The sequence below is a fragment of the Podarcis liolepis genome (genome assembly GCF_965112155.1).
Source record: "Podarcis liolepis genome assembly, chromosome: 14".
In the NCBI taxonomy this organism is placed as follows: domain Eukaryota; kingdom Metazoa; phylum Chordata; class Lepidosauria; order Squamata; family Lacertidae; genus Podarcis; species Podarcis liolepis.
In genome coordinates, this window is record NC_139569.1 from 47,806,324 (window position 1) to 47,830,285 (window position 23,962).

The following is a 23,962-nucleotide window of genomic DNA, read 5'->3' on the forward strand; positions in this document are numbered from 1 at the left end:
TCCCTCAATTTGGCCATTCTCGCCCTGAGTGCTGCCATCCATTGGGTAAAAGGTAAATAAAGGTAAAAGACCCCTGGATGGTTAAGTCCAGTCAAATTCGACAGTGGGGTGTGGCCCTCATCTCTGCTTTCAGGCCGAGGGAGCTGGCGCTTCTCCACAGACAGCTCTCTGGGTCATGTGACCAGAATGACTAAACTGCTTCTGGTGCAACGGAACACCGTGACGGAAGCGCATGGAAACGCCATTTACTTTCCCGCTGCAGCGGTACCTATTTATCTACTTGCACTGGTGTGCTCTTGAACTGCTAGGTTGGAGAAACTGGGACAAAGCAACAGGAGCCCACCACCATGTATGGATTCGAACCACTGATTGGCAAGCCCAAAAGGCTCAGTGGTTTAAGCCACAGTGCCCCACTTCGCCCCTCCATCGTAGAGAGGTTTAGAAAAAAGTTTCTATTGGCACTAGTGGGCTAAGGCTAATTTCCTCATGGGTGGGGCAAGAAAGGGAGGCAGCTGAGGAGGGAAGAGGGGTGGGTGGGTGGGTGGTTGAGAGAGGGGGGTATGTGTGTGAGAAAGCACTTCTGTGGTGAATGGATGGTGCAAAATACTGTGCATGTGGGGGGGTGTATGTGTATGAGAGAGAAAATGGCTGGCTGGAATGTGTGCATTGCAAGAGAATCAAATCAAAGGCATGCCTGGATTGCAAGAGCATGTGGGGGGGGGTGAGACAGGGGGGAAGGTGACTCTGGCTCGACCTACTCTTGGCTTGGCTCCACCGTGGGTCTCAACAGGTTACCCGCCTCCCCAAGGGGATGGAGACTTTAGGGGTGAGGGAGTTAGGAATAGAAGAAGGGGGTAAACAGGGGAAGAATATACATTTATGGCCACGCGCACACACACACATACAGTGGTACCTCGGGTTACATACGCTTCAGGTTACAGACTCCGCTAACCTAGAAATATTACCTCGGGCTAAGAACTTTGCTTTAGTATGAGAACAGAAAGTGTGCTCCGGCGGTGCGGCAGCAGCAGGAAGCCCCATTAACTAAAGTGGTACCTCAGGTTAAGAACAGTTTCAGGTTAAGAACGGACCTCCGGAACGAATTAAGTACTTAACCCGAGGTACCACTGTACTCAGAGAGGAGGCATGTGTTGGGTTGTGGGGACTAAAAGGTTTGCACCGAAGAATCCGGCTTCTTAGTCTCAGCCCCCCAAATGCAGAATGTTTACTCTCCATGAGATTATGCATCGGTTCCTGGAGAGCAGCAACATTTGATTGAAAACTATCATTGGACTCTTTGAGTATTGTGATTTCTGTTAACTAAACAAAGTTAAAAACAGACACCCACACCCAGGTAGGGCGCTCTCTCTCTCTCTCTCTCTCTCTCTCTCTCTTGTTCTTTTCACTCCAAACTCTCTTTCATGTGCTAATGGCGGCCTCTTTTTTCCCTTTTCTTGAAACCCTCTTCCCATTTGACTTGGTCAGATCTTTAGAGACCTCACACATCTAATGGTCCCTCACATTCACTGGGAGGGGGTGGGGGTTGACACACGGTATGATTAATAGACAATGTTGATTTAATTTCCTTGAACAGGACCCGAGTTCCCTCTAAGCCTTCTTCAAAAGCCACTGCTTTTCAAATCAGGACTGAAAAGGATGGGACTTATCTCTGGGCAACATAGTTTAATTCTCTGTTTATTGGGCTTCACAAGCAAAAACACCCAGGAATAAGGCCCTTCATATCTACAACTAAAAATGCAAATAAGTCTTTTCAAGGAGAACGGAAAACAACTTTTCTTTTCCTCCTTGCAAGGAGCTGCAAATAATTCCAAAGTACTGAGGGGCAATATATTGTTTGCTACTTAATTCAGTAATAGCCCAGAAGTGTGTCATTTTCATTACAGGGACATTTGGAAAGCTTGGTGGACGGTTTTTCAGCATCACAGATGCACTTGTAACAAACACATTTGTAAAGCTAACCTACACACTCAGAAGCAAGGTCCACTGAATTCAATGGGACTGGCAAAGATGTGGTGGTGTTGCAGACATTTAAATATCTTTTCTCTTTACTAGGCTGCCTCCTGAATGTTGATACGGAGTTCTTTTTGTGTCTGGGCTGCTGTAATTGCTGAAAATAAGTGTTAACTGGATGTTTCAATTGTTCTTATTTATTGCTGTTAATTGGGGAGGCAATGTATATTGTAAACTGCTTTGAGCTTTTTAAATGAAAAGTGGTACACAATATTTTAACATAAATTAAATAAAAAATAAAGTTACTCGCTAACATGGGCTTAACATTTCAGCCTGCCCCATGATTGCATCCATTGCAGATGGAATTAAATATATGCAAATTCCTGCATGGAACAGACCCTGAAGTGATTCTTAGTTTTGCTTGCCGCCACACAACCAAAGACCCTAGTCAACCCCAACAGTTTGGCCACATATTCCAAGCTAAAGAAAGAAAAGAAAAACCACAGTCAGACTTGGTTGTTCCATTTTGTTTTTAAGACAACCGAAACATGTACTCAAATGCAAAAATGCCTTGCACAAAATCTCAATTATTTGGCACAGCTACAGGGGGCACCGTATCAACAGGATCCCAACTATTTCACCCAGACAGCTCTTTTCATTTGCCCACGTATAGATCTTTATCCGCAAAGGGGGCTCACTCACACATGCCAATCCTCAAGGATTAAACAAGCATGTGTGGATGAGTCCTTGCTTTGCTAGTTCAAAAGGGCGGTTGCCAAGTCAAGCTGCCGCCTCCTTGCCTGTCAACTGAGGAGCAGACCCACAATCACCAATCTCACATCTCTACCTCCCTATCGCCCTATTACTAGAGTGTTTGCACACCATTCCATGAAGATGTGAGCAGACCTAGAAAGGCAGAAGGAATGGAGCTTCTATAGTTAGGAATCTTCTCCTTCAAAGGGTTTTGGTGAGTTTTTTCACTTTCATGCATTCTGGAAAAAGGCAATTTTGTGTATGATCACCAGAGTGTGAGGAAAGGCTGTTTTCTTGCTGGCTGGATGCACTGCAATATTCTACTCTTAATAATTCTTTGTTTTAACTCTATCGGCCTTCAAATTTTATGCAAGGCTTTAATTTAAGTTCAGGGCACCTGCCAGCTTCTGAGAAACACCACCAAGGCTCTCCGTGATTTACTGGTTCAGCTGGTAATCAACTTAGCTGCTCAAATACCGAGTAGGGCATCTGTGCAAGCATCATTGCTATTTGGAGATCTTCTAGGACACTCCCCTTTCTGAGCCTTGTTGCAATGAAGGGGGAGGAATGCATAAGGAGAAGTCATTTGGATGGAGATGGACTGTGGGTGCATCCCAGTAGCTTGTGCCCCAGGATAAGTTGCATGTGATGTAACGAAGCAAACACACTGCTTGGGACAACTTGCTCTAAGCAGTCCTGCAGCTGAGGCAGAAAATGCAAGTCCTGAACTAGCACCTTGGTCCTTATTCAATGCTTGGCCTGCCTTGTGTGCCAGAACCTTGAGCCAGTTGATCTCATAAGAACCTAAGAAGTCCTGCAGCAGCAGGATCAGAACAAAAGGGATCCATCTAGTCCAAGATCCTGTTCTCAGACTCCTACCAAATGCCCATTATGGGAAGCCTGGAAACAGGATCCGAACTCACCCCACTTGCAAGTCCCAACAACTCATATTCAGGGGCATGTCATGCTGCCTCCAGCAGTGTAGATGGAACACAGCCATCATGGCTAGTAGCAACTGACAGAATTATCCTGCATGTAGTGTCTACATCTCTCCATTCAGAGTATATTTACCCCTACTCTGCTTCTTTTTATTTAACCAGTTGTGTGCGCTGCTCTGGTTCGCCAGAAGCGGCTTAGTCATGCTGGCCACATGACCCGGAAGCTGTATGCCGGCTCCCTCAGCCAATAAAGCGAGATGAGCGCCGCAACCCCAGAGTCGGTCACGACTGGACCTAATGGTCAGGGGTCCCTTTACCTTTATGACTGCTAAGTTTACTAAAGAATCTTTGGTGAGAAAGCTTGTTGGAAGCTTTTTGAAAGCTGTACTATTCTATGTTAACTGGATCACCTCTACTGATATACTTGCTGACATTCTCAAGGAACTATTGAAACAGGATTTACCCTTGGAGAAGCCATGCTAACTCTGCTTCAGTAAGGCTTATTCTTCTATATGCTAGGTCATTTAATCTTTAACAATACTTTCCACTAGTTTTCCTGGAACAGGAAAAAGAAACCTCTTCCCACAGAAGTTTAATATAAGGATGGAATCAGAGAAAGTAAAGACCTGCCCAAGTGCAAGCAGTAACCAGAGGATCACAATATTTATTGTTCTGGTCAGCCAAACTCTCCACTAACACATGGTGAACTTCCTCCCAAGAGCAGCAAGATGTCCTTCTCTTCTTTGGCAACACAAACTATTAGCTGCCTCTAGTGCAAAGATTTCCTGTGGTGTTTCTTTAAAAGCAAGACAGACGTTTGGCTATGTCTACGTTTACTTTAGCTGCAAAAGCCCAACCTCAGGCCAGCCTGGGGCAGAGAATGTGGAGGTCAACAGAAACTGGGGCGGGTTCTATCAAATGGGGAGTCCCACAGATATCACCTTACCTCTTCCGTATCCTACAAATTCCCTACAGTGGGAATTCATCATGTTCAGTTTTTCACAACTTGGGGGCACTGAGATTAATTCAAGCTGGGATTCTTACAAACAGATTCTTACCAACTGAAAATATAGGCCACTGTACTGGTGGGGTGGGGGTGGGGGAGAAGAAAGAGGACCCTTTCCATTGAAAGCCATGAATGCAGTGTTCACAACAACTTTTCCATGTGAGGGTGTTGTTTTCCTGGGCCTTTCCATTTCTCAGTGCTGTTATAGGGTTGTGTGGATGCTTCCCAAAGGAAGAGTGAAGCTGCTCTCACTCCGTCACACTGCCCAGGTACTGCTGTTGGTCCCCAGCTGCTGATTCATCAGGTTCCCCAAGACATTTTGCAGCTAGACTCCCCTGGAGGCTGCTCTATCACTTCAGACGTGATGGTACAAATGGCAAAAGGTTGAGGGCAGCTGCCCTTCTTCCCCCAGAACACAGAGTCACAGCTTAACTCACAGCTCAGGTTAAACAGAGAGAAGCACATTTGGCCCAAGGCCACCCAGATAGCTGCAGGGCTGAAAAGAGGTTTGAACCCGGATTTCCTTCATTCAAACCTGAATCTCAAGCCATCACACACCATGTGATGTATACCTTCAGTATACCTGAAGGAGCGTCTTCACCCCAATCGCTCAGCCCGGACACTGAGGTCCTCCTCCAAGGGTCTTCTGCTGATTCCCTCACTGTGAGAAGCAAAGTTACAGGGAACCAGGCAGAGGGTCTTCTCGGTAGTGGCACCCTCCCTTCAGATGTCAAGGAGATAAAGAATTACACAACTTTTAGAAGACATCTGAAGATGGCCCTGTATTGGGAGGTTTTTAACACTTGATGTTTTTATTATGTTTTTAGATATGGGGGAACCCAGCCAGATGGGAGGTGTTATAAATAATATTATATTGTATTGTATTGTATATTATTATTGTTATTGTTGTTGTCATTGTTGTTGTTGTGGCTATCAGGGCTACTTTTCACAATAGATAGCAAGTGTGCTAGCCAAGCATACCCCACTGCATTTCCCCCTCTGCAAAGCCTTCTTCAGGATGTGCCTTAAGGAAACTCAAACTGAGGCATCTGTGGGACTAGAATATCCAGCATGAGCCCAGGGTCACCACTAGAAGCTTTACTCAAGCCAACTGGCTTAATTCTTGCAGCACAAAGGAAGCAGCCACCATTAGGTTAAAGCACAAGACACAGAGCCTATCCTGTCCCGAGGACCCAGAGAGTGAATTCCTGGAGTTCTCCAGGAAAACAGTCAAAAGGGTCAGAGGAAGGCAGAGGTGGTTGACCTCTGCACTGCCCAGGCTGCTTCTTTGGAGTAAGGTGATAAGAGAGCCCCAGCTTCCCCTTCCTTCATCGCCTTGTGTGAGAACAGTGGCATTTGCTAGGATATTATCTTAAAGGCAGCATAGTTCTTTTAGAGGGCAGGGAGAAGAGACAGAAACCATCCTAAAGATCTCCAGAAGGTACTCAGGAAATCCTCAGAACCATTCCAAAGCATAATCCCCAGGTAGTACAGGTTTTGCCACTCCCAAACTCTACCACCAATTGCCCCCTCTTGAAGCTCCAATTCTCTCCCATCCCTCCCTCAAATAACCTCTAATCCCAAATGTCCAGCATTCCCCCAACTCTGTCCCTGAGCACGCAAGGCAAACACTTTTCCTGCTAAGTCCTCTACCTCCAAAGCATCCACAACCTTCTTCCTCCAAACTGCAGACTAGCCCAGGAAGGTTGCTTGAAGATGTACAGTGGTGCCTCGCAAGACGAAATTAATTCGTTCCGCAAGTTTTTTCTTCTTGCGAGTTTTTCGTCCTGCGAAGCACGGTTTCCCATAGGAATGCATTGAAAATCAATCAATGCGTTCCTATGGAGACCGTCTGGGGACAGAGGGGAAGCGCCGCTCTGTCCCCTCTTTTGAAGCAAGGGGCGGAGAGGAGAAGATCGCTTCTCCCCCTTGCTGCCCCTTGGTTCAAAAGGGGTCCGGGGAGAGAGGGGAAGGCGCTGCGCCTTCCGCTCTGTCCCCGGAGCTTGCGGGGCTGGCAACGGGGAGACGTGATCTTCTCCGCGCCGCCCCTTGCTTCAAAAGAGGTCCGGGGACAGCGGGAAGCGCAGCGCTTCTCCCCGCCGCCCCTTGCTTCAAAAGAGGTCCGGGGACAGTGGGGAGGACGCGCTGTGCTTCCCGCTGTCCCCGGAGCTTGCGGGGCAAGCTTCGTTTTGCGAAGCAAGCCCATAGGGAAATTCGTCTTGCGAAGCAACTCGAAAACGAAAAAACCTTTCGTTTTGCGAGTTTTTCGTCTCGCGAGGCTTCGTCTTGCGGGGCACCACTGTATTAAGAACTTATGAAAATGGGTGCTGTGTGTCCTTTCTTGTTTGGTTTGGTTTCCTCACTTTGCTGCACACCAGAGATCCTTCCCAACAAACAAACAAACAAACAAACAAACAAACTCCCACAGGAAGCCAAGAAATATCTGGAGAATATTACAGAAACAAAAGCTGGAGGAAGACATGTGCCAAGTGCCACAACAGGGGAGTTTCTCTGCAAAGTGTGGAGCAAGAAGGATTAAAATTAGGGGCAAAAATGCAAGGCATGCTCCACAGAGTCAGCTCCTGCAAGAAAGCCAAGTGGCAACAGGGACGGAATTTTACACTGGAGTAGGAAGCAGGGGTGGATCTGTGTGTGCATATCCTGCAGAAAAATAAATGTGTGTGGGGAAAGGGAAAGTTGTGACATAAATGTCACTAAGTGTGCCAATATATTTATTTGGAGAAGAGCAGCCCAGAACACGGCTGCTGTGTTTATTAGTCCCACTGACACAGGGGGTGGGGTGCAAAAGAGAAAGCATGCCGAAAAATTCTGTTAAAAAATAAACAGTGGGCACAAAGGAGAGACTCAAACACCCAGAGACAAGATCTGGTCTGACAGCATGTGGTGGAGGTGAGGGGGAGAAAATGTCACAGAGGGCAGCAACAAAGAACCCAGAGGTTGCTAATTCTGCCACACGAATAACTGGGAATGCTGCCAGAGCAGACAGTCTGATAGCAGCATCATAATTGCAATCCTTGCACCAGTTAATCCAGATCAAAGGCACCAGTAATTTTGCTGAAGTTGCTCCACATGCATGCAGGCAGATAATAATAATAATAATAATAATAATAATAATAATAATAATAATAATAATAATTTATTTGTACCCCGCCCATCTGGCTGGGTTTCCCCAGCCACTCTTGGCAGCGTCCAACAAAGACCAAAAATACACTAAAATGTCACACATTAAAAACTTCCCTGAACAGGGCTGTCTTAAGATGTCTTCTGAATGTCAGGTAGTTGTTTATCGCTTTGACATCTGATGGGAGGGCGTTCCACAGGGTGGGCGCCACTACCAAGAAGGCCCTCTGCCTGGTTCCCTGTAGCTTTGCTTCTCGCAGTGAGGGAACCGCCAGAAGGCCCTCGGTGCTGGACCTCAGTGTCCGGGTAGAACGATGGAGGTGGAGACGCTCCTTCAGGTATACCGGACCGAGGCCGTTTAGGGCTTTAAAGGTCAGCACCAACACTTTGAATTGTGCTCGGAAACGTACTGGGAGCCAATGTAGGTCTTTCAAGACTGGTGTTATGTGGTCTCGGCGGCCGCCCCCAGTCACCAGTCTAGCTGCTGCATTCTGGATTAGTTGTAGTTTCCAGGTCACCTTCACCTTGCGGGTATACTTGAGTATACCTGCCTGCCACTTGGGAACATTGCTTCATGAGCCTGATGACTGTCCACAAAGGTTTCTGTCCTAATAAATCCTGCTAGGCCTTTATGTTCCTTTCTGGTGCTTGCTGCTACAGACCAACATGGCTGGCCCTCTGCAAGTTGGGAAGTGCAATCTGAAAATGACATCACTGGTTCTGTTGTGACATCATCTGGATTCCAAGGTGCAGCTACATGACAGCATAAAGTGTAACCCCAAATATTAATTCTTCCTTTAACAGGATGCCATCAAAACAAAAATGGATCTAGGAACTAGTGATATACAGTTGTGTTTTTTAACAACTACAGTCAGGCTCTTTGGGAAGCTGAGCTGGAGAGAGGGAGCACCACTGGTGGACAAAGTTTTCCAGCAGTGACACCATTTCTGAAACATGCTAGGTGACCAGCACACATGCATGTCGGGAGAGACTTCGTGGTATTGGAGCAGGCACTTCATAGCCAATGTGACAACACAACTACACCGGCTCATGTTGCATTTTGCATTAGAGGGCATTTGCTAAGCAGCCACAACTGCAGTGACAACATTTATCCTTAAATAATTATCCCAGCCTGTTTTACTATGACACTTCACCTGTGCCATTTCACTGACCATTGATTCTAAAAAACCCGGTTTATTTTGCAGCCTTCTGTGCAACACCTGAGCCAAATCAGCCAGGCTCTGAAATGCTCTGCAATAAGGAGAGCCAGGTGCGCCAGTCTGTATCCACATGCTTTCAGCAGGATACACTGTCCAAAGACAGATCAACGACATCTTAAAAGAAGAGGCATCCCTTCTTTGACTGAACCACTGCTGATCCTTTTGTGTTCTGGTCTGCGCTCAATGGGTCCCATCCTGCTGCCAGAAGCCCTCTGTCTTGAAAGGACCACATATGGACCCTGACCCACTGAGAAGACTTGGCAGTTGCTCTGTCTTAAAATATCTCTTGCTTCTGGAGTAATAACACATGAGGAAGGGGGGGATCTAAGTGTCGTAAAGAAGCCAGTTGACCTGGCTGCGGTGATTATTTAATTCTGACAATTCAGTCAATCATCTAGTCTCATCCCAGCCCCAAGGTGGGGAGGAAATCCCTTTCTGGCACCTTAAAGACAGGGAGTTCCTTAGTGCTCTTTTTCTCCTTTCTACTCCAAGTTATCACACTAGACCCAGCTAGTTATTTAGATTTCAGTCAAAACAGTTTTAAAGATACAGGAACATAGAAGACATAACATAAAGACAGAAGATTTCCTTTTGACTGTCCAGAACTTCCAACCACTCTTCTTTATTGGATGGCTCCAGGTTCGAGAATGTTGAAAGATAGAGAAAAACTTTTATTTAGATTCCTTTCCTAATCATCCTAGGTAGGGGATAAATTTATGTGCTTAGTGATAAGCCACAATGATCCCAAATATGGAATTTGCCCTTTTCACAGCTGCTGCATAATGGGTCAACATATTCATTGAGCTATACACTGTGACCCCAAGACCTCTTTGCTGGTCAGTCACTGCCAGTTCAGACCCCATGAACATGTATGTGAAGTTTTACCTCCGACATGCATCAATTCACAATTGCTTGCACTGGATCACATTTGCTATCTTAATGAGTAAGAGAGCCATCTGCCCAGTTCAGAAAGATCCTTTTGGAACGCCTTGCAATCCCCTTTCATTTTTATCACCCTAAACAAGTTGGCATCATCAGCACGCTTGGCCAAAATATTGCTAAAAGCATTAATTAATAAGATAAAAAGCGCCTGTCCCAATACCAATATTTGGAGGACACCACATTCTATATCCCTTCATCAGGAGAACTGTCCATTTGTTCCTTCTGTCTGCTTCCTGTTTCTTAGCCAATTCCTGATCCACAAGAGGACTCAGGAATCCTTGGTGTGGTACTTTGTCAAGAGTTTTTGGGAACTCCAAGTATACAGTGTCTACCAGATCATGCCTTCATCATCACCGCCACTTATTAAATTTTGAACATTGTCTTGATGGAATAACTGCATCATAAGGGAGGATATATAAATCAAGTAATAAATACAAAAAAAAAATCAGGGCAGAAATATTTTCGGCATTTCTCTGTGGGTCCCCTACAATCCTAGGTCAACATTCAGGAACATATTTATTTATATCATTTTTATGCATAAACTATATTCAAAGTGGCTAATAAAACCATTCAAATAACCAGTTGCAGGAGAAAAGCCACAAACACTACCCATCACAGCAGAGGTATTTAGCTGAATCAACCTCAGGATAGGGAATTTTTAAGGAATAGAGCATAGCAACCCTCACAGATCAAAGGCCTTCCAGTACAGGCGACTCTTAATTGTCCCTCTGTATGCAAGAAGATCAAACCTATCCATTCTGAAGGAAATCAGCCCTGAGTGCTCACTGGAAGGACAGATCGTGAAGCTGAGACTCCAATACTTTGGCCATCTCATGAGAAGAGAAGACTCCCCGGAAAAGACCCTGATGTTGGGAAAGATGGAGGGCACAAGGAGAAGGGGACGACAGAGGACGAGATGGTGGGACAGTGTTCTCGAAGCTACCAGCATGAGTTTGACCAAGCTGTGGGAGGCAGTGGAAGACAGGAGTGCCTGGCGTGCTCTGGTCCAGGGGGTCACGAAGAGTCGGACACAACTAAACAACTAAACAACAACATGCAAGAAGAAAACCAGCTTTTACATAACCTCTGAGCTGCCCCATATTTAAGCAATTCAGTCCAGTCATTCCTTCTGACGGGCGGCAAGTGACTCCACATGCCTTTAAAGGGGAATCTCCCCATCATCACAGGAGTGGCTCTAACAAAAAGCTTTGCCCCTCACTTCTACTGTGAAATGAGTGTGGCTTCTTCTTCAGAAATACAGAAGGCAGAAGCTGTGTGCAAACTCACCCAGGCCACTGATGGTGTGTGTCAAGTCACTGGCCTCTAGCAGGATAGGTCCATTTTCTTGCTGGCCTTCTTCCTTGTAGTACAATTTGTAGCCCTGGATGGCTGCCGTGTCTTCCAAATCTTTTTGCCAGCTGACTGTGATTGTTGTGCAGTTCAGGGGTTCCAGACGCAGCTCCGGAGATTTTGGTGCTAGGAAAAGAAGGGGAGTTGTTTTTCACATTGGAGGAACAAGCAGAAAACAAGGAAGCTGCCTTATCTTAAGTCAGACCATTAACCCACCTGGCTCAGCCTAGAAATGTCTCTCCCAGGCATGCCTGGAAATGCCAGGAAGTTTCTCCCACACACCATTGCTGAGCCATGGGCTCTTCCCTTCCTGTAAAACCCCTGGGAGGCCCAGTGCATCACACCCACGGCTACACAGCCTACAGAGCAAAGTCTGTGCAAAACTAATGCCCCATATCATAAAATGCAGGTGAAATGAGTTCATGAAGCAGCAAATATAAACTTCAGTTGAGCCACAGGGCTGCAAGGACAACACTTCAAAGGAAAGGACACCAGGGGCAATTCAGGTTAGCTTGCTAGAGATGTTTTGCAGTGACTTCAGTTGAAAGGTCCATTATTTGGGCATATCTTAAATTGAAAAGATGACACACCTTTGACACTCGTGGCTTTCGGCGTGTGATGAGAAGTCCACAGGGAGGCCTCTCCCCAGCCAATCCGAGTTGCTGCAGAGATACGAACCAAATAGATGCTGTCGGGCTTCAGGCCCCCTAAAAGGTGTTCGTAGGTCGTGCCTGGCAGCTCCAGAACCTGGACGGTGCTCTCGGTGCTGAGTCGAAATGACAAGCGGAACGAGACGACCTGGCCTCGCCGGTACTTGGCTGGAATCGGCAGCCAGGAGATGAGAATATCTGTGGGGCTTTGGCTTGTCAAGCTGATCTCAGGAGCCCTCAGAGGGACTAAGAGGAGGAGAAGCAGAAAGAAGAACAGTTTTCCCTCTGATATAACAGGATAAGTCTCTCGTTCTGTCTCTCACACACACTTTAATTGTTTTTTAATTGTTGCTTTTTCGGTTTTTAGCTATTTCTATTTTAGCTTTAAAATGCACCTTGAGTCCCTGTCAGGGGAAAGGCAGGATATAAGTATTTTTTTTTAAAAAAAGAACTTACTGTCTTCCAGGGTGTGTTGTGTCACATGGTCAGACATTTGGCTAGCTCCCATCGGCATGTAGGCCACTATGTAAAAGGTGTAGTTGCTGGCTGGCTCCAAGTCGTCAATAATATAATGTGTTGTGTCGTTTCCAATAACAACTTGATATTCTTCATTATTTAAACCTGGAATGCAGAAAGAATTTACAGAAATAAATGCACCTGAAACCTCTCTACAGGATTATACGTTTAAGGCTGTGATCTTATCAACATTTACCTGGTAAATCGCCCTAAGCCAGGCAAGAATAAATCAGGGAGATTTCCTTGTATGTAATGAGGTTTAGGATTGAACTACAAGGTGGCATTCTTACTTGGAAGTAAGTCCAACCACTAAAAATGGGGCATTTCTGAGAAAAATATTCGGACTGGGTCAGAATGGGGTTTCTTTTGTAGTCTGAGTGAAAGCAGTTTCATGCTACCAAACTGTGCCTTGCTACAGAACATGGGGCTTTGGGATGCGCTGAACAGAAAGCTCTCTGCGGATGTGCTGATTCAGCTCAAAAACGCCATTCAGAAAACTAAACCACAACAAACTGTGAAGAGAAAGCAGGAAGGCACAAGAGGGGAGCCATCACAGCCTCTGGCTCTCCTGCTTTATGGCCCCTCTCATTTTGGACCCTGGGGGTGGCGAGTGATTGGCTGTGGCTGCTTAAAAACACCAACCAAATCAAAACGAAGATGCTCTGGACCCCTGGCTCCCCATTTTAACTCAAATGATCCTGTGAATAGATTTGTTCTGTTTGGTGCACACAGGACTGTGTACCTGTTTTAGTTCAGGGACAGAGCAACAAGGATTAGTTTAAAACATGCTTTTCCTCCTTAATGAGTGCAGCAATTTACATCCAAACGTGCCCCATAAATGCATGGTAGGCTTGGTGGGGGCTTTGTCTTGCTTCATTCCTATACAGCAAAGCTCTAAAGCAGAAAGCAGCTGGTGGCGGCAGCCAGAGGCCCTTTCCTTAATGCACAATTCATGCCAAATTGCTTGTCAACTTTGTGAAAACAACAAAAACCCACAAACCTCGCTCCTTGAAGGAGTTTAAGCCTCCCCTCCTAAGAACAGAACCTCTCTACAACCTGAACAACAAAAATTCCACCAGTCGGTTTTCCCACAGTTTTGAGTTAACTTGATAGCATTTTAATTAGGCAAGATTATGAGCATCTCACAACACCCTAATTAATGGCTGGTTAATTAGGAACTGCATGGCACGATTTCTGACCTGCTACACAGGATCCCTGAACCCAAACTGAAAGGGCTCCTTCTTGTCTTGAATAGCTGGGAAGACTCCATGGGGAGGAAAGGAGGCCCCCGCCTCGAAGAGGCAGCAGAGAAGACAAGGCAGGCTCCCCCTCCCTCCCACCCAATCAGCCATTCCTTTGTTCCTTTTCTTAATCGCTAACAAGGAATTAACACGCTCCCTCATCAAGTCCCCATTCTCCCTAGTACCACAAACATCTCCCCTGCCCCAGTTTGAAATACCTTTTTCTTTTCTTTAAGTAGCTCTCAGCAGACACCTGTTTGTTTTCTCTCTCTGCTACCTCTGCCCCTAGCCCAATTTGTAGTCAATGCTAACTTTTATTATTTGGCCTGTGAGGCAGGTGGAGGAAAATATGACCAGATTTTTGGAGCATATTTTAGAAATGCTGCATTTCTTTACAGTAAATGGAGCAATATCGGGCTTGTGTGGAAAGTGCAGCACTTTGTCAAGTGGAAGAAATTTCTCGGCTTTCCCTCCATGGACAGTGCAGTTACAAACAAGGAGGTCAGAAGAGCTAAGCTGATGTTGGATCAGACTCCAGCAACTGGGACTCAGAGGCACGTTGCATCTGATCCCGCAGGTGGCATGTAGACCTACCCACCTCATTTTTTGCATGGGGGAAGATTGTGCAGAAGCATCAAGGTACATCTTTTTTCAGCCACTCCCTTGCCCGGTACCTTTATAGGGAGGATTTGTTGCCTGAGAATTTCCCCTTGCTCCTGCTCACTGATTTTTTTTTTGCGGGGTTGGGATGGGACTGGCCTGTCTTTAGGGAGGGTGATAGTTGTATTTGGCTTTTAGGTGGCTGTTGTTTTAAGATGGCAGGAGTCTGCTGTCTTACATTTTTGCATGCTGCATTTTATTGCTTGAATTTTGTCTTTGTGTTAACCACTGTGAGCTGTAGAGTTTTTTTCAGTGGAAAAGGCAGCATAGGAGTAAATGCTAACTACTTCAAACAAGAGCCTGTGAGACCAGATACACCTCCGGCAATTCAAGAGTTCCCACAAAGTTCCCAGAGTGCTTCAGGACAGGCTAAGGATGATACTGCTACAGCAGCTGAACCAGGGGCTATCCACTTTGTGCGGCAGGCAAGGCCAATTAACCAGGGGGAATCAACAGCCAAGTCTTGCTTTTAACCAGCCCATCGGTTATCAAACAGTTAACGTATTGTACCCATATAATTTCCAGAAACCTTCAGTATATTCTGGCAAGACAGAAGCTGGTCTATAAAATGTGTTTTGTAAATGTAAGAAGGTAAATTTATTTCTTACACAAACCAACCTGGTGGTCATTCTTTTGCAAACCTCAACGACCCTTCATAATGAGGTGTGGAAATATTGGGTATGTTGAATAGTTAAAAAGGTCAGAGAGGCTGAGAGAGAGCAGCAGGTCCTTCTGGGTGATCACTATGCCAGATCCACGGCTCAAGGTAACTGCTACACAACAGGGAGCCATGAGAGATTCAGGGCTAGAAGTAGAATCCTTTACACTTCCACCTACAAGACCAGGCTCCTATGGGGAGATGGGCCTCCTCAAGTGACCCCAGGCGATTTAAAAGGTTGAAACTGGCACGTAAACCATGTCTGGAAGCCAACAGGTGCCACTCCAGATCTCGTAAGATTGGAGTTCTTCAACAGTCATGGCCATCTATTCCCTGCTAAAAAGGGGAATTCTGCCTCCATAGCAGAAGCCTCTAAATACTCTTAAATGGCAGCCCCACATACAGCATGTTGAAGTAATCTAGCTTGGAGGGTATAGAAGGGTGACAACTACCATATCCTTCCTCCATTGGTCAATCTGAATGCAAGCAACTAAGTCTGGGGAAGATATTGAAGTGCCATTATAGACATAGATGCATCCAAACACAGTCTGGGGCCCAACAACCCACAAAGAAAATAAACTTGATTCATCAGCGGAAGAGTAATGACACATCAGTTAAAGTTGGCTTTCAAAAGATACTGGAAATATAAATGCCACATGCTATTTGATCTCCTTAAAACAGGCCCAGCAACTTCTCCATACATTCATTTCAAGGGAACCACAAGCCAGATATTGTATTACAGTACCTAAAACCCCACAGCACATTACAATTCTTCATATGATTTATCCCAAAAGCAAAAGGTAAATAAAAGGAAATGGTGCAGAAGTCTATGGAGGAACTTGCATGAGCCAGAGGAGAAGGAGGGAGGATGCTGGTCCTCAAGACTGCAGCAGATTTATTTGCCCTTGCCCTCAAAAAGGCCCAGAATCATCCATTCTATAGGGAAGCCTCTTGTGCCCAAAATATGGAGGAGCCAAGCAGCAGCTCAGGGTGCTCATCAGGCAGATACCATACTTACCTTCTGCCTTCATGTAGTGCACTGAGTAAGCGATGACTTTGTCTGAATTGTAAAGTGGCCTCTCCCAGGCCAGAAGGATGGCTGAACTTGACATAGTTTCTGCATGGACATTGCAAGGGGCACTGGGCCGGTCTTCGGACAGAACTACCGTCAATCGTGCCCTGGACAGGATGGAGCCCTGGCTGTTCTCGGCCATGCACTGGTAGATGGCATCATCTTCAGGGATGATCTGGTTGATCACCAGTTTGCTAGACAGACAGACAGACAAGAGCCCAGGGAAAAATCAAAAAGAAGCAAGAGAAGACTGTCCACTAACTCAGCTTCATATATTTGCACCATTGGTTTTACATGTACAAATTTATTTTTATTTATTTTTAAAAGTGATTGGATGTACCATGTACAAAACAAACAAACATTAAAACCAGTGGTTGGACATTTCTCATGGTGACAAGGGCGAGACAGACGTAAGTTTGTTATTTAGTACCATTGTTAGGGATTTATTCTGCTCACTCCTATTAAAAAGGCACATAAATAATGGAAAGAACATGATTGGAATTATTCAAAATTAAAAAAACAACCAACTGCAAAGATGCTCCAATCCACATGCCACACTGGAATGAATACACTGCCACGCCATCCATGGGTCAGACCTGCCAATTCTTCACTGTGACACCCCCAAATCCACCTCTCTGCCTTGGGAGCAGCACCTCTCCCCACACGTCCTCAATAGCTCCAGAGTCATTGGGCAGCTGGCCATTCTCACCTGTTGTACATTTTGATTCTGCCGTTGGAATGGATCTTCCTCCCGTTCTTCAGCCAGGACATCTTGGGTGCTGGGATGCCTTCTGCCTGGCAGGCAAAACGAGCTGTGCCAGCTCGAGGCCTCGTCAAGCTTTCCGGCCACTCCACAAACGAAGGGGGAGCTGAGGGATTATGAAACAAAAGTTGAAACCAAAATCTTTCTCAGACAAGATCCCAGAATATGTTAAACCCTTTCCTGTAGAGTCTTGCCAAATGCAGAGCACCTGGGGGGCAGAGTTACAAGGCACCTTTGTCCGGAGTGGCTTTCTTGTGGGAAGAGGGAGGAACAGGAAGCAGTTGCAAAGTAGGAGCCATTTCTAATGAGATGCTATTTGGCTATTTTACAGGTGTTCCATACCCTGCGTCATCACCCACCACTTCAAGCCTCTGGGTTAGGACAGGCATGAAATTTAAGATCAAGTGCCACATGAGGGGATCTCTGCTTCTGTGCCAATATAAAATGCCTCCTGTAGAGTATTTCTACAGAGCCTCCTCATCTGCTTTATTTTCACAGTTCAGCCTCACCAGCCCAAGCAACAAGACCCTTCACTCAACAGGAAGGCTTTGTTCCAGAGTAACACAGTATGCTTGTGCTGCCTGGGACTGATGGGAATTGTAGTTAAAAACACCAGAGTACACCAGGTTCTCAAAGCCTGATGTTGAATGAGTAACACCATTTCTTCAGTGGCTAAATCTGCTTGACACCCAACCCTGAGAGGCTTTCAAAGTCAGCTCACCTAGCACAACAAGTGTTGCCATCGCAGTGGTGAAGTTGCGCGTGCCAGGAATTGTAGCACGGCAGATGTAAACTCCAGAGTGCTGTACTTTCACATCCGAGATCATGAGATTCCCATTCCCAAGCACACGAGTGTTGAAAACGTCAATGGATTTATGGTCTGTTTGGGGAAAACAAGCCAGCAATGAAGATGTTCTTTGGTGGTGGAGAAACCAATTCCACCTTCTGAAGTCCCCCTTCACTGCCCAGGTTTCTCTTTGTGAGGGCTCAACACCAGTCTATTCTTCAGCGAAGAATCCAATCCAGGGGTGGCTAACCTGTAGACTTTCCATCTGCCCACATGGCCAGTGGTTAGGGGTAATGGAACCTGCAGTCCCACAACATCTCAGAGGACCACAGGTGAGCCACCTCCAGTCTAATTCATTCTAGAATTTGTTTGATGGACATCTAGCTAGTAAGAATTGGGTGAAAGCATCCTGACCTGATCCCCAACACTTGCATAGGCATAACCTCTTCAGTCCTGGAACAGTGCTGACGTTACCCTCGGCATTCCCATACTTCCTGCTTCTTAAACACTTTCCAACCACTGTAGCAAAGCTGACCCCAACAGGTAACATCCAGTTCCAGACATCCCATTTGTGAAGGGGCAATGGCCACCGGATCCTTCTACACAAGACAAGTCTTGCCTGCAGTGCTGTTGCTCATCAACTGCAATCCTGCTTCTTTTACAGCATGCAAGCTTTGCACTGGCACAGCTGACTCTGTGGGGCCTGGGAAGCTTTAAGAGCATGGCCAGAGCTGCAGTTTGGGAAAAAGCTCCCATATGCTCCAAAGGGAGCTTTTCTTCTATGAAGACAGCAGGCGCAGAGGCCAGAACTGCACTGGCGTCACAGCAGTGGCAAAAGAATTAATCCCTATGTCAGAGTCTTAGTCTGGATGATATTTGGCCTGCAGCTGCAGAGGAAAAGGCATTCCACCTGAAATTAATGGAAGCTTCTTTCCCCAATTTGAGCAGAAGACACAGGGGGCCCATTTGGATGAGCAAGGAGCAAAGGAATCCTATCCACCATCCTAAGATCCTGATCCACAATAGCCTCTCCCCCCAATACACAGCTGCAGTTTGTATGGGGTGAATTTTATATCTCACTGGAGTGAATGGGAGGTTTTTCCTGATGCAAAGTGCTGGCATGGGCCTCCCAATCTGGGCCAGAACCACAGGGGAAGAAGAAGGGGTTGGAAACAGATTGTGGGTGTAAGAGAATGGATGGATGAAGGAGGTGCATGTTTCTGTATGTAAATGGGTGGTTGTGTGCACATAAGAGAGATTGTGAATGAATGGAGCATGTGCTTGTAAGCATGTGAATGGTTGGAGGGGATGGGCCATGTGGCGTGTGCGAGAAAAAATATGAATGGGGCATGTTGTGTGTGAGACAGAGAAGGGGTGTAGGGAGGGAGGGGGTTCCGGCACCCCCACACCACTGGCATGTGACCCTCAACATAGGAAGCTGCGTTTTACCCAGTTGGATCACTGGATCCATCTAGCCCAGGATTCTCAACCACAGACCTAGTGGTGCCTCTTCAGGGTTTCAGGCTGGATATGCCACATTGGAGCCTTCTGCATGCAAAGCATATGCTCTGCTGCTGAGCTTAAGCCCTTCCTCATGCATGACCCCTGGAGGAATGCAGCTCCCTCTCCCCATTGCTTTAGAGGATGGAAAGTGCCTGTCAAGTTTCCTACACTCCTTCCACATTGACTAGTCTGTGGAGAAACTCTTGCCTCCTACCAGGGAAGTCCTGGAGGATTCTCCCCCAGCACTGATCTCAGCATTCATTTGATCACTGCACTCCCAGCCCCCAACCTGGTTCTACAGCAACAGTGTGAAAACACAAATTGGAAACAAGAGGAACTCCTGGATCATCTCTTTCTCTCCTCCTTTTCCTCATCTGGCACAATGATGGTGGAAATGTAAGAGGAGATCGTCTTCAATTTGCCCAAAGTGAAGAGCCAAAGATCGGTTTCAGGACTCACCTAAACGGCTCCAGGAAACAATAGGCTTTGGATTCCCTGTGGCAATGCATTCAAAGATGACAGTTTGGTGGAGGGAAGTTGTGATGTTCTGAGGACCAGCTATGATGGATGGCTTGTGGAAAAGCTTAATGTTGGAGGCTTAAAAAAAAATAAGAAGCACAAGCAAGCAGAGAGTTAAATGGAAACGCACAGCTGACATACACGCAGAGACCCACCAAACATGAATGTGGCACAGCAAGTCTTAGGATCAGGCCCCAAATTATGAAGGAATAGACCCGCAGTGAAAATCTGGGCAGTTGTCCCATGAGGGAAGTCAGTGCCTGCAGGTGATGCAATGGAGCAATGCTAGAGTCAGCAAGATATTATCAGGATACCTGGGACAACCGTGAGCATCGCCTCGACACTTTTGCGCCGGTTGGCAACTGTTGTGGCGACACAGCGGTAATTCCCAGCATCCTTCTGTTGGACGCCATAGATCTGCAGCACTCCCGTCGGCAATGCAGTTATTCTGAAAGGATGGTGGAAAGGGAGGGGAGAAGAGTTTCAGAATGAATCAGAGAACCAGTATGATGAGCAGAGCAGGATGCTGAACTTGGCCCCAGGGAGACCAGAGTTTGGATCCCTGCTCAGCCATTAAGCTCACTGGGTGACCGTATGTTCTCTTAGCCTAACCTCGGTCCCCTAATAAAATGGGACAACCCCGACACACACTGCTGCCCTGAACTTCTTGCAAGAATGGTAAGATGCAGGTGTAATAAAGAGGTTTAGTGGAAGAGAACCAAGTATCCATACCTGTCCATGGCTATTGGCAAGGTTGTCCGATTCACCTCCCAGGTGATGATGGCAGGAGGGTTGGCAGAGATTTTACATGCAAAGCGAGCCACACTCCCTTCATGCGCCTCCACTGGAAGTGGCTGAATTTCAAATGCAGACATAGCTAAAAGAGGGGGAGAAAAATGAAAGCTTGAGAATTAAGACAGAAAACAAGCAAAAAGCAAAATGAATACATTATCCTATTAAGAAGAACACATTCTTTTCTTCTTTGAAAAACAGCCTCTAAAGAGAGATCAGTTTAAACAACAGATGAATGAACCAGTCTCACAAGGATATATCCTTGCAACTAAACTGAAATTCCATTAAGCATCCATTTCATTTGATGCTGCCCAAATGCACTATGCTCTAGAGTAGCCTTCTCCAACCTAGTGCCCTCCAGCTGTTTTGGACTACAAAGCCCATCAGCCCCAGCCAGGCTGCTCTAAGGAGGTTGCTTCAGGCAAACAAGAGCTACTGCAATGACATCTTGCTACAATGGGTGGGTTACAGAAATCCTAGCCAATCAGTCATATGGGTTTTGGTCAATTAGGTAAAGGTAAAGAAGGTACCCCTGACTGTTAGGTCCAGTCACGGACGCCTCTGGGGTTGCATGCTCATCTCATTCTATAGGCCAAGGGAGCCGGCGTTTGTCCGCAGACAGCTTCCGGGGTCATGTGGCCAGCATGACTAAGCCGCTTCTGGCGAACCAGATCAGCGCACGGAAACACCGTTTACCTTTCCACCGGTACTTGTACTTTGATGTGCTTTCAAACTGCTAGGTAGGCAGGAGCTGGGACCGAGCAACGGGAGCTCACCCAGTCGCAAGGATTCAAACCACCGACCTTCTGATCGGCAAGCCCTAGGCTCTGTGGTTTAGACCACCCGCATCCCTTTGGTCTATTAGCCAATCAATTAATGCATTACATTTGCATATGCATATGAGTAAAAAGGAGCCAAGTAAGTTCTGAAGCAGAACAAAAACCAAACACAGCACTTCGTTAACAAACAATGTACTACTGCCAGTTTCCACAGACGCTTCCTAAAGACCCCACATCACCCGCAGCTGGGATCTCCTGCAAAGCACCGGGAAGCAATCTACTGTGCAAATCACTACCTTTTTTCTACTTTGTACTTTTCAAGATATTGGTTTGAATTTTTTTTAAAGCAACAACCACCAGCAGGTACAGCGATCTCACACAGTATCCAGCCTGCCTAGCTTCCCAAACTTTATTAAAAAAAATAAATATTAAAGATTTTGTCATTTACAAAAATACATGCATTCTCTCTTTTTTTCAAGTGATGTTTTCTACAGATCAGTTTCATTTGTTGTGAGACTTTGATTTAAAGTCCAACAGAAGATTTCCATAAAGTAGCTCTTCCCATGAGGCTTTTTTTTTTCAAAGCAGCAAATGTGGGCAGCTAAGGAAGACACAAAATGCTGGAGAGGTAGGTGAAGCAAAGAAAAAACACACAAGCACATCACCCCTGGCCACCTCATAAGGAAACCCCACACCCGCTGAAATTAGAAGAGAGGAAGATGGAGGCCTATTTTTTGAGGGAGGGGGGAGGGGAAATTCAAGAAACTGGAGTATAGTCTTCAGTTCATCACTAAACTGAGACACCTTTTAGCAGAGTACAGTGGTACCTCGGGTTAAGAACTTAATGCGTTCTGGAGGTCCGTTCTTAACCTGAAACTGTTCTTAGTCTGATGTACCACTTTAACTAATGGGGCCTCGCGCAGCCCCCACACGATTTTTGTTCTCATCCTGAAGCAAAGTTCTTAACCCGAGGTACTATTTCTGGGTTAGCGGAGTCTGTAACCTGAAGCATCTGTACCCTGAGGTACCACTGTATTTTTAAAAATGATTTAGACAATTAAGAAGTTGCAGACCTAGTGCTGATGTTCTTGAGAGGCACTGGAAAGGTGAGCTGCAGGTGGGATTTATGGCTAAGAAACCTTGGAGGTTAACCATTTGATGAATCAGATGAGGCCAAAATACGCTAGTGATTGCATGAGAGAAAGGTGCCTGCAATCAGATTTCAGGGAAAGAAAACCCAACTCACTTTTCTATGTAGAAAGCTGCACCTGGTAGGAGAGGAAGAGCCCCCGCAAAAAGAAGCTGCCCTTTCTTCCTCGTCCTGGGTTGCAAGGGCTACAGGACTACCTTATCTGCAACATTAAGCTGCAAATCTACAAGCCCTAAGACTGATAAGACACAGGCAATAAATGCAAGGTCACTCAGCACAGAAAACAAACATTAAGGACAGGGAAACAAAATAGTGCCTCAAGGCTCAGTTTATTGGAAGACAGAGTAGACCAGTCAGCCACTCATTTTCCCACAGGGCCACTAGAGATGGCTGTGATGGTTCAAATTCTGTTGCAGCATTTTACTTTTCTGCCACAGGCTACCAATGGAACAACACCGGGGTCATTCCCAGCCTCTGATCCCATCACCCGACTGCCAACCAGCTAAGCCTCTTGCCACAGATGGCACCACACCTCTTTTGCCTCCCCAGGCTGACAAGTGGGCAGAATTTGACTCAAGGGGACTGAAAGTTGCTGACCAGTTTGGCCCTCAGACTTCACTGCTGCAGAAATTGCTTTATGGTATGCAATTTATCTTTAATAAAAACTGTGTCATTGCATCACATGCAATGTTTCCTGGCATGCAAGCTACTGTGAAGCACTTATTGGCCAGCCGCATGGAAATGAGTTTTCCTTATGGGTCCGCCCCCCCCCTTTATCGCAACCAAGGCTCAGAAAGGGACATCTAACGGTCCCTCGATTGGGAGAGTGGTGTGGGGGTTGGCACATGGTATGATTAACAGACAGTTGATTTAATTTCCTTGAGCAGGAGTTTCCCCTAAGCTTTCTTCAAGAGCCACTGCTTTTCAAATCAGGACTGAAAAACATGGGGCTTATCTCTGGGCAACACAGCTTGATTCTCAGTTTACTGGGCTTTACAAACAAAAACACCAAAGGAATAAGGCCTTTCATATCTAAAACTACAAATGCAAATAAGTCTTTGGAGAATGCGGAGCAGATTACATTTGACTCCTTAAAAGGGAGCCACAAACTTGCAAGAATTCCAGAATCAAAGCACAGAGAAATAATATATTGTCTGCTACTTAATTTAGTAACAGACTAGATGTGTATAAACTTTGTGAGCTGTTTGCAATGCTACCCTACAGAGACATTTCTGTTTACCTGGCCATCTCCTGACTGTCGAAACCGAGATCTTTGTTGTTGCTATGGCTGTGGTTGTTACTAAAATTAGGTGGTATTACTATCTGGATATTTTGACTGTTCTTACTTATTGTTACATAATGGTTTTAATGTATATCATGAGCCACTTTATGAGATTTTTAAATGAACAATTTATTGCATAGCAGCTGTGAATAAGGTGAATTCCATGTTAGAAAAAAATATTAAATGAATTTGGAAAGAAAACTGCTAATATCACCTTGATCATTTTGGTGTGTCTGCACTTGGAATACTGTGTACAATTTTGGTCACTT

General features: G+C 45.9%; 1 protein-coding gene across 2 annotated transcripts in view; it reads right to left on the bottom strand.

The window, feature by feature from the left end:
- The window catches only part of PRTG (protogenin), an 84,174-nt gene that overhangs the window by 28,434 nt on the left and 31,778 nt on the right, over window positions 1-23,962 (bottom strand). For both annotated transcript variants that reach the window (XM_083475609.1, XM_083475608.1), the window contains exons 3-11: window positions 20,423-20,567; window positions 20,005-20,138; window positions 19,631-19,768; window positions 17,603-17,761; window positions 16,828-16,987; window positions 16,065-16,312; window positions 12,428-12,592; window positions 11,912-12,217; window positions 11,259-11,447 (exon numbers count right to left, since the gene is read on the bottom strand). In XM_083475609.1, coding sequence (XP_083331735.1) covers window positions 11,259-11,447; window positions 11,912-12,217; window positions 12,428-12,592; window positions 16,065-16,312; window positions 16,828-16,987; window positions 17,603-17,761; window positions 19,631-19,768; window positions 20,005-20,138; window positions 20,423-20,567 — 1,644 coding nt within the window. The remainder of the gene's footprint in view (window positions 1-11,258; window positions 11,448-11,911; window positions 12,218-12,427; window positions 12,593-16,064; window positions 16,313-16,827; window positions 16,988-17,602; window positions 17,762-19,630; window positions 19,769-20,004; window positions 20,139-20,422; window positions 20,568-23,962) is intronic.